Genomic DNA, 15,007 nt, shown 5'->3' with positions numbered 1-15,007 from the left:
AAATCATTAATATATATCACAAACAGCAAGGGACCCAACACTGAGCCCTGTGGAATGCCACTGGAAACCGCCTTCCATTCGCAAAAACATCCATAAACCGTTACCCTTTGTTTCCTGTCTCTAAGCCAATTTTGGATCCAACTCACCACATTCCCCTGTATCCCATGGGCTTTTACTTTTCTGACCAGTCTGCCATGTGAGACCTTGTCAAATGCCTTACTAAAATCCATGTAAACAACATCCACTGCACTACCCTCATCAATCCTCCTTGTTACTTCCTCAAAAAATTCAATTAAATTAGTAAGACACAACCTTCACTGAACAAATCCATGCTGACTATCCCTGATTAATCCATGCCTTTCTAAATGACAGTTTATGCTATCTCTCAGAATTGATTCTAATAATTTGCACACCACCGAGGTCAGACCAACCAGCCTATAATTATTTGGCCTATCCATCGCACCCTTTTTAAACAACGGTACAATGTTCGCAGACCTCCAATCCTCTGGTACCTCGCCTGTATCTAGTGAGGATTTGAAAATGATCCTCAGAGCATCAATTATTTTCCCCCTGGCTTCCTCTAACTGCCTGGGATACAATCCATCCAGCCCTGGTGGTTTATCCACTTTCAAGGATGTCAGACCCTCGAGTACTTCCTCTCTCATTATGCTTATCATATCTAATATTTCCCACTCCTCCTCTTTAACTACAATCCTCCCTCTCCTTTGTGAAGACAGAGACAAAGTACTCATTAAGAACCCTGCCCACATCTTCTGCATCCACGCATAAGTGACCTTGTACATCTCTGATAGGTCCTATCCTTTCATTAGTTATCCTTTTGCTCTTAATGTACTGATAAAACATCTTTGGGTTTTCCTTGATTTTACTTGCCAATATTTTTTCATGTTCTCTCTTTGCTTCCCAGTTTCCTTTTTTACTTCACCACAGCACTTCCTGTACTCCTCTAGGCTTTCTAAAGCGTTAAGTTTTTTGTGACTGTCGTAAGCTTTCTTTTTCTACTTTATCTTACCCTGTAAGCATCTAGATAACTAGGGGGCTCTAGATTTGGCAGTACACACTTTTTCCTTGTGAGGACATGTCTACACTTAGCCCGTAGAATCTCGCTTTTGAATGCCTCCCACTGGTTTGCCACTGATTTTCCTTCAAGTAACTTTATCCAGTCCACCTTTGCCAGATCACCTCTCAGCTTCATAAAATTTGTCTTCCCCCAATTTAGAACCTTTACTCCTGTTCTATCTTTGTCCTTTTCCATAATAATGCTAAATCTAACTTTATTATGGTCACTATCTCCAAAACGGTCACGCACTGCTACTTCACCCACTGCTACTTCACCCACTTGCCTGGCTTCATTTCCTAAGACTAAATCTAGAATTGCGCTCCCTCTCGTTGGGCTTGTTACGTGCTGGCTAAAAAAGTTCTCTTGAATGCAGTTCAAGAATTTTGTCCCCTCTGTGCCCTTCACACTGTTTGTATCCCAGTTGATATTGGGGTTGTTGAAATCCTCAACTATTATTGCCCTATAGTTTTTGCACTCAGAAATTTGCCTACATATTTGTTCTTCTATCTCCCTCTCACTATTTGGGGGTCTATAATACACACCTAGTAATGTGGCTGCCCCTTTTTTATTTCTGAGCTCAACCCATATGGCCTCATTTGATGATTCATTTAGAATACCATCCCTCCTCACAGCTGTAACTGATTCTTTAACCAATAATGCTGCACCCCCTTCTTTTTTATCCTCCTCTCTATCCTGCCTGAAAACTCTATATCCATGCATGTTGAGTTGTCATTTTTGCCTCTCTTTAAGCTAAGTTTCCGTTATAGCAGTGATATCAAGCTCCATCTGTGCCCTTTATTTACTATACTCCTTGCATTAAATAAATACCTTTTAACACTGCCAAATTCCTGTGCTGCATATTTTTTTAACTTTTGCTTCTTCCAGAGTCACTGCCTCATTTTCTGCCTCCCGTTCCCTGCTCTGAATTTGTCCTATCTGAAACTGCCCTTCGGTTCCCACCCCCCTGCCTATCTAGTTTAAACCATCCCCAACAGCACTAGCAAACTTTCCTGCAAGGATATTTGTCCTAGTCCTGTTCAGGTGTAGACCATCTGGCTCATACAGGTCCACCTTCCCCAGAACTGGTCCCAATGCTCCAGAAATCTGAAGGCCTCCCTCCTGCACCATCTCTCCAGCCACGCATTCATCTGGTATATTTTCTTATTTCTATACTTGCACGTGGTCTTGAGAGTAATCTGGAGATTACTACCTTTGAGGTGCTGCTTGCTAATCCCTTTCCTAACTCCCTAAACTCAGCCTGCAGGACCTCATCCCTTTTTCTTCCCATATTGTTGGTACCAATGTGGTCCACGACCTCTGGCTGTGCACCCTCACCCTCCAGAATGCTCTGTAGCCGCTTGATGATATCCATGACCCTTGCACCAGGGAGGCAACATACCATCCTGGAATCACATCTGCGACCACAGAAACGCCTGTCTGTTCCCTAAACTATAGAATCCCCTACTGTCATAGAATGATTAAGCATTGAAGGAGGCCATTCAGCTCATCATGTCTGTGCCAGCTCTTTGAAATAACTATCCAATTAGTCCTGCTCTCATGCTCTTACGCCATATCATGTATTTATCCAATTCTGTTTTGAAAGTTAGTATTGAATCGTCTTCCATCACCCTTTTAGGCAGCGCATTCCAGATCACAACAACTCGTTGCATAACTGTCATTTAAGAGCAGTTATGTTGTCACAATAAAAGATTGTTTAGAAGCCTACATACACAGCCTAGTACACCACACAGTGACAGAACATCCTTGCAAAAGTAGGTCAGTAATTGTTTTGTCGATTCATGTAAAGTTACATCACAAGATGTGATGAGTGGATGATCTGTGCTGAGGCTTGCTCGTCAGATATACCCTCTACTGTAATTCCACTTTCCAGCCCGTTGCCTTTTATGGAAATACAGAATCTAGGAGGTGCACCGTGAGTTGACAGACTCAACTCTTCTGGAGCAGAGTGGGGGAGAGGAGTGGCCAGTAGATGAAGCAAGCCTGCTGCTGACACTAAGGCTGCTGTTAACTGTGGGACTGCTGTGGTTCAGTGAATTGAACAAATCCCTCACACACTCTCACCACCTATTTTTCCACTATGGTGCAGTTTTCCTTTTCTGCCATAAACACAGTAAGAGGGAGGGAATTTGCAACCCGGAATGTCTGGCAAAAAAGGAGGAGCCTCATTGTAACAAATAGTGACCAAAGGTTGAAGCAGAATGAAAGGGAACTTCAATCTTGACGGTCCTCCAACCAAGTCAGACCAACATTTGGTTCAGAGCCGCAGGAGATAGACAAATTAGGTTTAATGTCTAATGTGCCGGAGCAAATGGTCCTGGGCTAATTTTCACTTCACTTCATTTGAAGCTGGGAAAATGAAAACGAGATGTCCTTCTTTCCTTATTGGCCCAAATGTTCCATGCAGCTAGAGAGCTTTTCAGGGGGTTAGGGGTTGTCGAGATTGTTTTCTTCTCTGGGTCGTTGGTTGTTTGCTAAATGTATGTCCCAAAACATTGAAACGTTTTGCAATCAGTATGAACACTCCCTCTGCCTCAAAGATCAAGATGGAGGTCAGTGGTGGTTCCCCCACTGGTGTCCTGACCATGTCAATGTGGCGGGGTTGTGTGGGGGGGCGGGGGCACAGAGAGAGACGGGAGATGCTGAGCAAGCACTACGTATTTCCCCTGCCGGAAGAGAGGAGAAATCAAACAAGTGAGTCACTGCCCCTGCAATCATGTGTGCATGGGGCCGATCTTTACTTGGGCAAATCAACGTCAACAGTAATGCCATCAAAATAGGGTCAGTGGACTTGCTGCCCTATTAACTCCTGCTAGCAGGGTCTTTAATGGGGCCTTCCTTTGAGTAGCTGGAGCTCCTGCCTGTTTGGGGCTGACTGTCGCCATGGAAATAAGGCCCCGGCCTAGAGGTGGCTCAAATCGCCTGCCAACAGCAATAGGTGGGTGGCCAGCGTGTTGTGCCAGTCAAATACACCTTCCCCACCCACCCCACCAAAAAAAATTAATATTTACCCCCACAGTCTCTTCCTTTCCAAAGTGGCTACAGTGATTTTTCATTTCATAAATGAGTTTTTAATCTGTCTTCATGGGCATTTCTGTCTGTCATCACTTTAGTTTGGTTACTCTTGACAAAGTATAGTCTGGCCAATTGGGGCGTTAGCATTTGCAGTGAAGTAAGGTGTCTTCACTGCTCTGATGTTGTCACTTGAATGTAAGGAGATACATGAGGGGGGGGGGGGTTTAAACGGGTCCAGTGGAAGTTCTGCCAATGTACGCAAGGAACACGGAACATCAGGACTCGGATTTCCCCAGATATACAACGGATAATTTTACGCATTTGAATTCATGCTTTGCCCACTCGGACCACAAGTCTGGAATTCCAGCCCCCCCCCCCATAGTCTTTCATCCATTTATTTTAGTGGGTGGAAAATCATGAGGCCCCAACTCGTACCAAGTCCTGTTCAGTTATCTCCCTTGTGCTCGCTGACCTACATTGCCTCCTGGTTAAGCAATGCCTCGAATTTAAAAATTCTCATCCTTGTTTTCAAATCCCTCACCCTTCCCTATCTCTGTAATCTCCTCCAGCCCCACATTTCCTCCCAGATATCTGCGCTCCTCTAATTCTGGCCTCTTGAGCATCCCTGATTTTAATGGTTCCACCATTGGTGGCCGTGCCTTCAGTTGCCTTGGGCCCTAAACTCTGGAATTCCCTCCTTACACCTCTCCGCCTCGCTTTCCTCCTTTAAGACACTCCATGAAACCTACTTCTTTGACCAAGCTTATGGTCACCTGATCTAATATCGCCTTACGCGTCTCGGTGTCATATTTTGTTTTATAATGCTCCTATGAAGCATCTTGGGATATTTCATTAGGTAAAAGGCGCTATATAAATACAAATTGTTGTTGATGACGGGTCACAAATTCATGGCATTAGCCCTTGCAGTCCTAATTCGTGTGCTGGTTATCAGGCAGACAGCCTTGGTTTAAGCTGCAATTGGATCAAAGGCTTGAGACAGGTTTCTGATGGGTTGGACATTCAGCTCTGTCTTCACGCCCGGCTGCTTAAAGCTGGTCTCTTCAGCTAGAAGTCTGTCAGTTCCGTTAGTTCACCTTTCACTGCTCAGATGGAAGTGACTGGAAGGCACAGTGAAGTGTGTCTTTGTCATGTGGAAGTCAAAGAGTTTTACAGCACAGAAAGAGGCCCTTTGGCCCAACGCGCCTGCGCCGACCATCAAGCACCCGTCCTAACTAATCCCATTTCCCCGCACTTGGCCGTAGCCTTGTACGTTATGGCGTTTCAAGTGCTCATCTAGATACTTGAATGTCGTGAGGGTTCCTGCCTCTACCATCCCTTCAGGCAGTGTGTTCCAGATTCCAACCACCCTCTGGGTGAAAAAAATTCCTCTTCAAACCCCCTCTAATCCTCCTGCCCCTTAACTTAAATCTATGCCCCCTAGTTATTGACCTCTCCGCCAAGGGAAAAAGTTTCTTCCTATCTATCCTATCAATGCCCCTCATAATTTTGTTTTGTTTTGTTCATTAAGGATGCAAGTTGTTTGAAGTAGTGCAAAGGAAAAGTGAAATTATTTTTGGGCTTTGAAAGAGACACGGGGTGGGGGAGGAGGGGGAATGATGTGTTACAATCCAGTAAAATCTCCGTGCTTATTGCCTTTTCTGTTTAATTTCAGCTCTTAATGAGTTGATTCTGATCTTATAGTTGGAGTGATACTGTTTTGTCAGAAGAGAGTTGAAGCTGAATTTTATGGGGCCTGCAAAAGTTGGAAAGGAGGTTGGAGGGTGTAAAATGGCGAGGGAAGGCGGGGGTTAGGGGGTGGCAGGTGAAGTATCCATCTACGTCTCACTGCCATGGGATTCTGCCAGCGACGGGGAAGGTGGAGGATGGTCGCCCTGCTCAGAAGTCAATTGTGCATGTTAAGTGGTCTGCCACCCCCCCACCCCCCCACCAACCCCTCGCCTCTGTCCCGGCAGCCATTTCATGGCCCAATCGCGCTCTTCAAAGTTTCCAAATTTGGTGCAGATTAAAGGCGGGAAAATGCGGGGACGTCTGGTCGCAATCGCTCCGTCAGGTGGCGGCAGACTTTGACCGGCGGTGATGCCACCCCCTCGCGCGGGCCTGACAGGCTCTGGCGACCCCCGACCCCACCTTTTGGAATAAGGAAGTGAATAAATAATTGAAAAAGAAAAAAAACGTCAAGGGTGTGGAAGGGAGGGGAAAGAGGACCACACAGATACTTCTTTCAAAAGAGATGGCCCAGGGATGATGGGCCAAAGGGTCAGTTTCACCGCTGGCGGTCATGCCATCAACCACCTTGTTCCTACATTAAGAAATCCCCCCCGCCCCCCCTTCCAAACTGCTTCACCTCTCCACCAGCCTCTCCTCCTTTAGGACCCTCGCTAAGACCTGCCTTTTGGGTCTGAACTTTCAAATTTCTGTCACTCCTTCCAATATCTCCTTTGGCTTGGAAACCATTTTTCTGAATGCGCTCCTGGGAAGCACCAAGCAATTTTTTTCTACATTAAAGGTGCTGTATAAGTGTGTGTCATGCCTATGTTCTAACACACTGTTCCCTCATGCCATTCAAAAATAAGGAGGCCTAGTCAAGAGGCTGATGTCCCACCCTGTAGTCTTTTTAGACTTTATATGAGCAATATGCGAGCCATTGTGATTGGTGGAAAAACACCTCCAGCTGACTGTATAGCTCAGTCCGTGATTCTGTTTTGTGGCTGTGAACATTAAGAGTTTTGGGACAGAGACACAAGAAGAGGTTTTTTTTAGTGTAGCACTTTTCACAAGCAAGTTAATCAGCAACTTGTGGCAACTCGCAGTTCTCAGGGTACCTTGTCCTCACCACAAGTTGCTGGCTAATTTGCACATTAATAACAGCGCCTCATCATTCAGACGCTGTTATTTTGGCCCAGTATTCATTAGAATTCAGTAATAGTCACCAGTGTTTCTACTGCAGACCACCGCCTCCGAAATGGCTGCTTCATGAAGAAAGCAAGGAGTGTATTATTGGAACATTTTTATAATATATCTTGCTAGAGTACTTGCTGTGTGCATTTTACATTATACAGTAAATTTCTGGACTGCACACTGCTGGGTTGGAGCCTCACCTACTGGGAGCACATATTGGGAAACTGTGAAAGCACAGCCCATACTTTTCCCTTCATTAACATTAATGGACAAGAAAAAACTATGTGCTGCACATGTGATTTCCTGCTGGTGTACTCCCAGGAGCCCATTGAGGAAAACTTTAGCCATACTTGCCTATAGAGTGTGTTATTATTGCCAGTTGTTAAATGTAATCCATAAGTACAGTTCCATGTGCAGAAGTAACTATTATTCAGGCCTCCAGACAATGAGGGCAGAATTTTGTGTTTTGGGTCGGGACCCCAAATTCAGAGTCAGATGGAGGCCTGGGACCCCACACTGTGTTGGGAACAGTCACCTAGCAGTAATTTTGCCTGAGTTGGCCAATCAAATTGGACACTCACTGTCCAATTAAGATGGTGGGCAGGCTCTTGAAGCTGGAGGGCCAATAGGAGGCCCTCCAGCACAGAAGGAGCTGCACTTTGCCATTGCAGGTAAGGGGGAGAGAGGGAGCCTCCATCTTGAGGTGCCCTCTCAGCAACTTTACAAAATATTCCATTTAAAAAAATGGCACAGCTGCCAGGCCACCATCATGGAGGGAAGCCCCATCCCCCATAGGACAGCCTCCGGCTACAGCTGTAACCAGGTAGGCAGGGAGGTGCTCACTGCTGGGTGTCTGGATGGCTGATCCCCTGGTCCGCCACCGGAGGCCGCCTCCAGGCAGCTGGCCTGTTCCCAACGCTGTGGACGCCCACAGGCCAACTGGAAAATTCCAGTTCATCTCTGATAATTGGCCTTTAACTTACCTTAATTGGCTACAGTCTGTGACCCGGGGGGGGTGCGGGATGGTGCTGGAAAACCAGCATGCCGGCCAGTGGCATGAAATTACGCATCTGCCTCCATTCTCGCCTCTGTATCCGGCTGAAAATTCTGCCCTGACTGTCAATAGGATGTTTGATCCCTGCAGTGCATCGCAGCTGCAGCCGATCCCCCTCTTCCATCCCATTCACACATGCTCACTTTCCAGCAGGGCTAATGGAATGAAGAGCAGGGGTGAGAGCCCGGGCTGACTTTTTTTAAAAATTCCTCTCCTGAGCCCAAGAGTGCTGACCCAATTATACTGACCCAGCACGGACAGGGCACAAACCTTGAACCTTCCGTTTTTGTACGGCTCGGATAGGCACTCCCTTAACAACTGAGCCATTTGAGGAGCTCTAACATTAAATCTTTAAATATATTGTGTTGAAGAGTTTCCTTCACTTCTAACATTGCTGATGAGTAGATGCTGCCAGTCAGCTGTAATCCATTCTAGTACCACATTAAAGGAGAATGTCAAATTCCCATTAATAGTCCCCCATGTGTTGATAAGGTTCTTGTATAAGAGCATGATTCTTTTTAACAATGTATTTTCATTGACTGTGTGAGTTACTAGATTAGTAACAGAGGGCTGTTTTTCCTCCACCCCTCTCTCTAAGTGCCTCATAACCAGAGGGTAGAGATTTAGGGTAAGAGGTAGGAGGTTTAGAGGGGAAATGCTTTCACCTAGAGGGTGGTGGAGATCTGGAACTCACTGCCTGAAAGGGTGGTAGAGGCAGAAACCCTCATAACATTTAAAAAGTACCTGGATATGCACAAAGTGCCATAACCTACAAGGCTATGGACCAAGAGTTGGAGAGTGGGATAGGCTGGATGGCTCCTTGTTGGCCGGTGTGGACATGATGGGCCGAAAGGCCTCCTTCTGAGCTGTAAATTTCTATGATTCTATTCTGTGTCCACCTGGCACTTCATTCAGAGGACTGCCTTACTAATGTCATGAGCTTACTGTGTGAGGGGACACGAGCTTCTGCCATTCTCTGGCACATGGTGTTAGTCTGTCAATGAAAACCCTCAAAAAGTTAAAGGGCAGGATTTTCCCTGTGGGCTTCAGGACCCTGTCATCGGGCTCAAATGGGGTCAGAAGCCCACACCGTGTGGGGAAACAGCCACTCGTCTGTGACTTTCCCTGAATTGGCCAATTAATGGCCTGGACGCTGGGTGGGCTCTCAAAGCTGGAGGGCCAACAGGAGGCCCTGCAGCTTGGAAGCAGCAGCCTACCATGGTAGCTGAGTGAGGGAGAGGGCGGTGGGGACCTGGACGCCGACTGCAAAGTCCCAGTCGGCCTCTGACAATAAGCCTTAATAGGCAGGTGGCACGAAATTCCGCGCCCGCCCCCATCGGGAGCTAAAAATCCAGTCCAAAGAGTGTTTTGCTACTTGTAACCATTGCCATAAGGTCACATTGGCTCAAAAAGTAAACGTTCCCATTGTTTTTATTTCAGGTGAGCGGCCCTACAAATGCTTGACCTGCGAGAGGACCTTCACCTTGAAGCATAGCCTCGTCCGACATCAGCGTATACACCAGAAAGGAGTCAAAGTGACCAAGAGACAGCGAGGCGAAAATGACGATGACTTGTCCAAGGGCGACGATGACAGCGAGAGCGAGGCTGACCAAATGGGATATGACCAGCTCTCGGACAACGAAAGCGAGACCGTCACCAGTCTCAGCCTCAGTAACGACTCCCCTCCGCCGCTGAGCCTGGCGGGGAGCCCTTTGACTGCCACAGCGAGCCAGTCTCCCATCCTGACAGGAAACAAAGCGGCAGACTCGGAGAACAACCTCCATCTGCCGGCTGCTGTTAATGGCGTGCGGCAAGGAACCTTCCTCATTCAGGGAAATGACCAAGAATCCATAAAAAGCTCGGAAAAGGTGCTTGCGGATTCCACGGGCTCCTCGGACATCATCCAAAACCTGCTGGGGATACGCAGTGGGTCGCCAATGAATCACGTCCTCAGCTCGGTGGAGTCTGCTCCGCGCCTGCTGGGAGTGGAGTAACGTAATTTAAAAGGAATAGGGTTTTGTTGCTTGCAAGCTGTGCCACAGTACTTTTGAATCGGACCCGCTTATATCCTCAAAGCACCAAGCAGGGCAAGGCTACTGCTGTGAATTATTCTAGTCCGTCTGCGTGCAGGCAGATTTTCTGGTTGGCTCTGGTGCTATGGAAAGCCTTAAGAAACACTGGACTAAGAGGAATCCAGTGCAATTCAACAAACTGCATATTGTATCTTCCAAGTGCCTTACGACATAGTTGCTGTGCATGTCACAGTTCTGTTCAAAAGTGCTCGAAAATCCTTTCAGAATAAATACATTACAGCATTATAACAACAAGAGCTAGCCTTTTTGAGAACAATCTTGGGAGAATCGAATTCCTTTGTGATGTGTTTTATTGTAAAGCTGATTTTAAAACAAAAATAAAATAAATAACACATAATGATGGGGCATCTTAATGCACTTGGTAGGCAGTGCTTGAACTCAAAATGAGGAACTACTGTACTAAGTCTTCCATAAAGGCCTTACAGTGATCAATCACACTGACAATCTTTGGGCAAGTTGTTCATCCATAATGTAACAAATATAGGGGCAAAATAGCAATTATAGCTTTTTTTTGTTTCTTTTGCAAAACAGATATGATTTTGTTCTTCATTTATGGGCGTGCGCAACAGTACAGTTCTTTTTTTTTTGTAATTTGGTCTTTTAAGATGTATTTTGATTAAGGTGGAATTTGTTGGCTACTGTCTGTGAAAAGCCAAGATGGCTTTCGCAAGAGCCCCCAACATTTTTATTGCGCATTGGGTTGTTTTGGCTAGAAACAAGAAAATGGGACTAAGAGGGTAAAGTTAATTAGGAGACAAGTTTTTTTTTTGTTCAAATCTTATATCAGTATGAAATTCAGTACAAAAAAAATTGCGATTTGTTTTTACAATTCTGCTCTGTATGGTTTAACATCCAGTATCCTGCAAGAGCAACCATTAATCAACTATATAATGCAGAACTGTAGCAAGGAAAAGTCTCCCAGCGTTAAGCCGGGCAATGTACTAGCAATAATCACTATTGATTTAAAGCTTTATTTAGTATTTGTCTGTACCAGCAATAGTAGTTTATATGGCCTTGCCACATTTTATTGATACTTCTATTAGTTTGTTTTGATGTCTGACTGAGGCGAATCTGTTTCACTTTCTTTTCAAAAACTGTGAAAAGGAGAAATTCATTTTGTGCTGAATTATGGGTGAATCTTAGATTAGATTGCATGTGTAACTAATTTGTCTATCAGTTATTTGTAATTCTGACTGTCTCTCAGGGCTTTTCATAAAGAAATTGCATCTACTAAATCCCTTACTAGTTCCAAAATTTCTTCCACTTTAAGGACTTGAAGCTGAGACGATTGAATCACTACATGAAGCACTTGACTGTGAAAGAAAACCTATAATTGGTTTACAGCTTGTTCAAAAAAGAAAAACAGTACTTTTCACTGCACCACGATTAAAAAGCTTTTTATTATCAGAGGTTTAGTGAATTATTGTCTATTTTCAAGAAGGAAAAACTTTAATGGGGGAAAATAAAAGGAAAAAAAAATGTAATGCATTAATCCAGAAAACATTGTTTAAAAATCCAGAATCCATATTTTTTTTTGTAAAGGGAACCTTTACTGCTGCTAAATGTTATGTATACATCTGGTTTATGCCACATGAACAGAGAATCACAGAGTTTTGGTACTTACTTCCAATGCAAAATTTAAAGCTGTTCTGTATCAAACCATCTAAGCAATAAAAATGTTATACTTGAGTTTTTTTTTTTGCTTTATCATTCTATTTGTTGCCTTTAGAAAGAAACAGAAATCGCTTTCACCTGCACTCACCCCTCACCTACCTTCCTGCTCTGATGCACAACCATGGTATAGTAACAGACCCATCCTAGTTGTGTGAGTAACTGAGATGGATTACTGCTTTTTAGCTAGCACAGTCAGAGTAAAGTTTATGGGCTAGAAATTTGTACCGAATGGTGACATAAAACAGGCGCTATGAGATCAGTCACCCATCTGATATTTAATTCCATTTTTTAATTGTACAGTAATTGAGTATTGAATTGTACCAGGTGGTGGGCATTAACTGGGGATTCACTTGTGCTCCTATTGATAGGAGCAGCTGAAAATGTGGTTGTTGGATTAGGAAATGCATGTTTGTAATATGTCTCTCTGTAAATAAAAACTTCTAAGTGTGAAGATTGGCTCCAGTTCTATCCTTCACCACCTGGCTTTCTGAAGTAGAACATCATTGGTTGCAATGGAACTGAATATCAGACGTTGCATACAATGGGCCAGCTGATTCAATACTGTGCTTTGTGCCACCACCCGGGATGAATTTCTAGCCCGAATTGTCCCTGCGTTCTGTCACAGACTTGGACCTGTGTAATGCAATGTGTTCAGACAGTTGCCACATGAACCACATGTTTCATTTTGTTGCACTTAGTTGGATCCTAGATGCATGGCACTGAATTAGTTAATGTGGATTTGGAGCTTCATAATATTCGTGTGGGAATAATGGACAGTCCTGCACCGGTGCAGGAGGCCCTTAGGCAGCTAGGGCCCCTCCAGGTCTCAGGCACCCAGAGGACAACCACCGAAGTCATCCCAGGCAAAGGGGCAGCCTGATCAGCAGCCTGCCTCCAGTCCAGCTGCTAGCGCAGAGGTTATACCGCGAAGGAGCATCCGCAAACATATGAAAAAGACACCTTGACACACATGGGTATTTATGGGTGAGACAGATATGTCATGTTTACCTTAATTAGATGTGTTTTTCTGCAAATCAGCAGCCTTTATTGTTTGAAAACCACATTCCACCATTGAGTGATTGTGACTCCTACAATCCCATCATAAGCCTTACAAGCATTGCCAATGTGACCACTGACATCATTAATATGCCAATGAGCATGATGTTTAATTGCACAAATGATGTCACATGGGCACTGGCTCAGTTTGTTGCTGCCATTCATGCTGGAGAGACAGATAGTGTGGAGGTGGAGGACTTCAGGCTACAAGCACGTTAGCAAGCATTTTATTTAAATTCATGGATAGTGAAAATGCGACATTATTAGTCTCTGCCTTGCCTCCATTGCCTTCTGTTCACCATGTCTGGCCTCCATCACTGTACTCTGATCTTCCATGCGTGCTTGTCTTTGTGTGCCCTCTGTGTCCTCTTCATCGGAGGATGTCTCAAGCTCTCATATTCATATTGCAAGCCCTCCCCCCTCTGTCGTGCGAGGTGTAGAATACAGCAGACCACAATAATGCGCGCAACCCTGTTATGTGCACACTGAAGGGCTCCACCAGATCTATCGAGGCAGCAGAAACATATCTTCGGCATATCAGTGGCCTGCTCGATGGTCACTTGGGTGGAGCCGTGGCAGGTGTTGTAATGCTCTTCCGGGTCATTGCTGGGGCTCCTTACTGGCATCAGAAGCCGTGTCCTCAATGGGTATCCCTTATCCCCAAGAATCCGCCTTGAAGGTGAGTGGGAGGAGTGAAAAGCAGTGGCACCTGGCACTGGTGAAATATGTACAAGTCATGGCAGCTTCCCGGGAAGTGGACACACACTTTCTGTGGTCACATACGAGTTGGACAATAATTGAATGAAACCCCTTCCTGTTTATGAAGGCAGCTGGTTGGTCCGTGGGAACCTTGATGGCCACATACGTGCAGTCGATCACACCTTGGAGCTGTGGGACTCCCACAGTGGACCCAAATCCAATGGCCCTCTCAGCCTGACTCTCAGGGTCTGTCCTGTAGCGCACATACTCGCCGGCCCTCCTGACCACAGCATTGGTCACCTTGATGCAGCAGTACACTGCAGATTGAGAGACCCCCACACATGTGGATCCCGGGAATGATCCAGAGGCATAAAAGTTGAGGGCCATGGTAATTTTGAGGACCATAGGCATAGGGTGACTACCAAAACCCATTGGTCGCAAATCATTGTTGATTGCCTCTCTGGAGAGCTGCAGTCTTCTCTGGCAGTTTCACTCAGACATCTGCAGGTACGTCAGCTGAGTTCTATAGACTCGCTGGCGTATCTGGACTCTGCCTTGGTGGCTGTTGCTGCTCGCATCTGGGAGATTTCTGTTCAGCTGTAGCTGCCTCCTGGGCCCGCCTCTGATGGAGACACCTCAGCACAGCAAGGGGATCCAGGAAAACAGGGTGAATCAGACCCATCTCTATCCTCCTTGGACCTTCGGCTTCCTTCAAAAGGTAAAGTTCACCTCTCTGGGCAAAGATTTGCGTTAATTTTGGTGTTGCAGGATTCCAGTATGGATTGATGTTGGTCTCTCAAGTTTTCAAAAAGTGCGAGCCATCATGGCCGTACCAAAACCATTTAAGTACCCTGTAGTGGACCCCCGACAAAACGCCTACACAGTTGCTGCGTTCGCCCCCTTGCCTCAATATCCAATTGCAGAGCTCCCCACCTCCCCTCGCACACACAATGCATCTGCGGATTGAGTTTAGCGGCAATGCCCGCTGTAAAAACCACTTCCCCTAGATGACAACGGTTAACTTACCCAACCTCTGGAGGCACCGAGGACTCTCGCCAGCTTTTCAAAGATGGGAAAGTGAAGGCACGTGAATGCCTCACGTCAGGCACAAGATTGCGAACGTCTGGTAGGATTGTGGTGAATTCGATACTAATGCATGCAAAACAGTATGTAACAGATTTAAATTATGATCCTGTCACATTGTGGCGGAAGTGCTGTCACAGAACTTCGCTGCCTCCGAGAAAATCGGGAACCAGCATTACAGCGTCGGGTTCTGTGATGGACAACTCTGCACAGATTCTCCAGCCCGCGCACCCACCCCTCCCCCCCCCCCCCCCCCCCCCCACCAAAAAACCTGCCTTCTAACAGACCATCAAATCCAGCCCATTATAGTCTTTAAGC

At 45.7% G+C, this 15,007-nt stretch overlaps 1 protein-coding gene across 11 annotated transcripts in view; it reads left to right on the top strand.

The window, feature by feature from the left end:
- The window catches only part of rreb1a (ras responsive element binding protein 1a), a 262,748-nt gene extending 250,882 nt beyond the window's left edge, over positions 1 to 11,866 (top strand). For all 11 annotated transcript variants that reach the window (XM_068054447.1, XM_068054446.1, XM_068054448.1 and 8 more), the window contains one exon: positions 9,525 to 11,866. In XM_068054447.1, the coding sequence (XP_067910548.1) occupies positions 9,525 to 10,078 (554 nt within the window). In that variant the 3' untranslated portion in view covers positions 10,079 to 11,866. The remainder of the gene's footprint in view (positions 1 to 9,524) is intronic.
- Positions 11,867 to 15,007: the final 3,141 nt, after the last annotated feature.

Source organism: Heterodontus francisci, chromosome 2 (assembly GCF_036365525.1).
Source record: "Heterodontus francisci isolate sHetFra1 chromosome 2, sHetFra1.hap1, whole genome shotgun sequence".
NCBI lineage: Eukaryota > Metazoa > Chordata > Chondrichthyes > Heterodontiformes > Heterodontidae > Heterodontus > Heterodontus francisci.
This window is presented reverse-complemented; position numbering and strand designations above follow the sequence as displayed.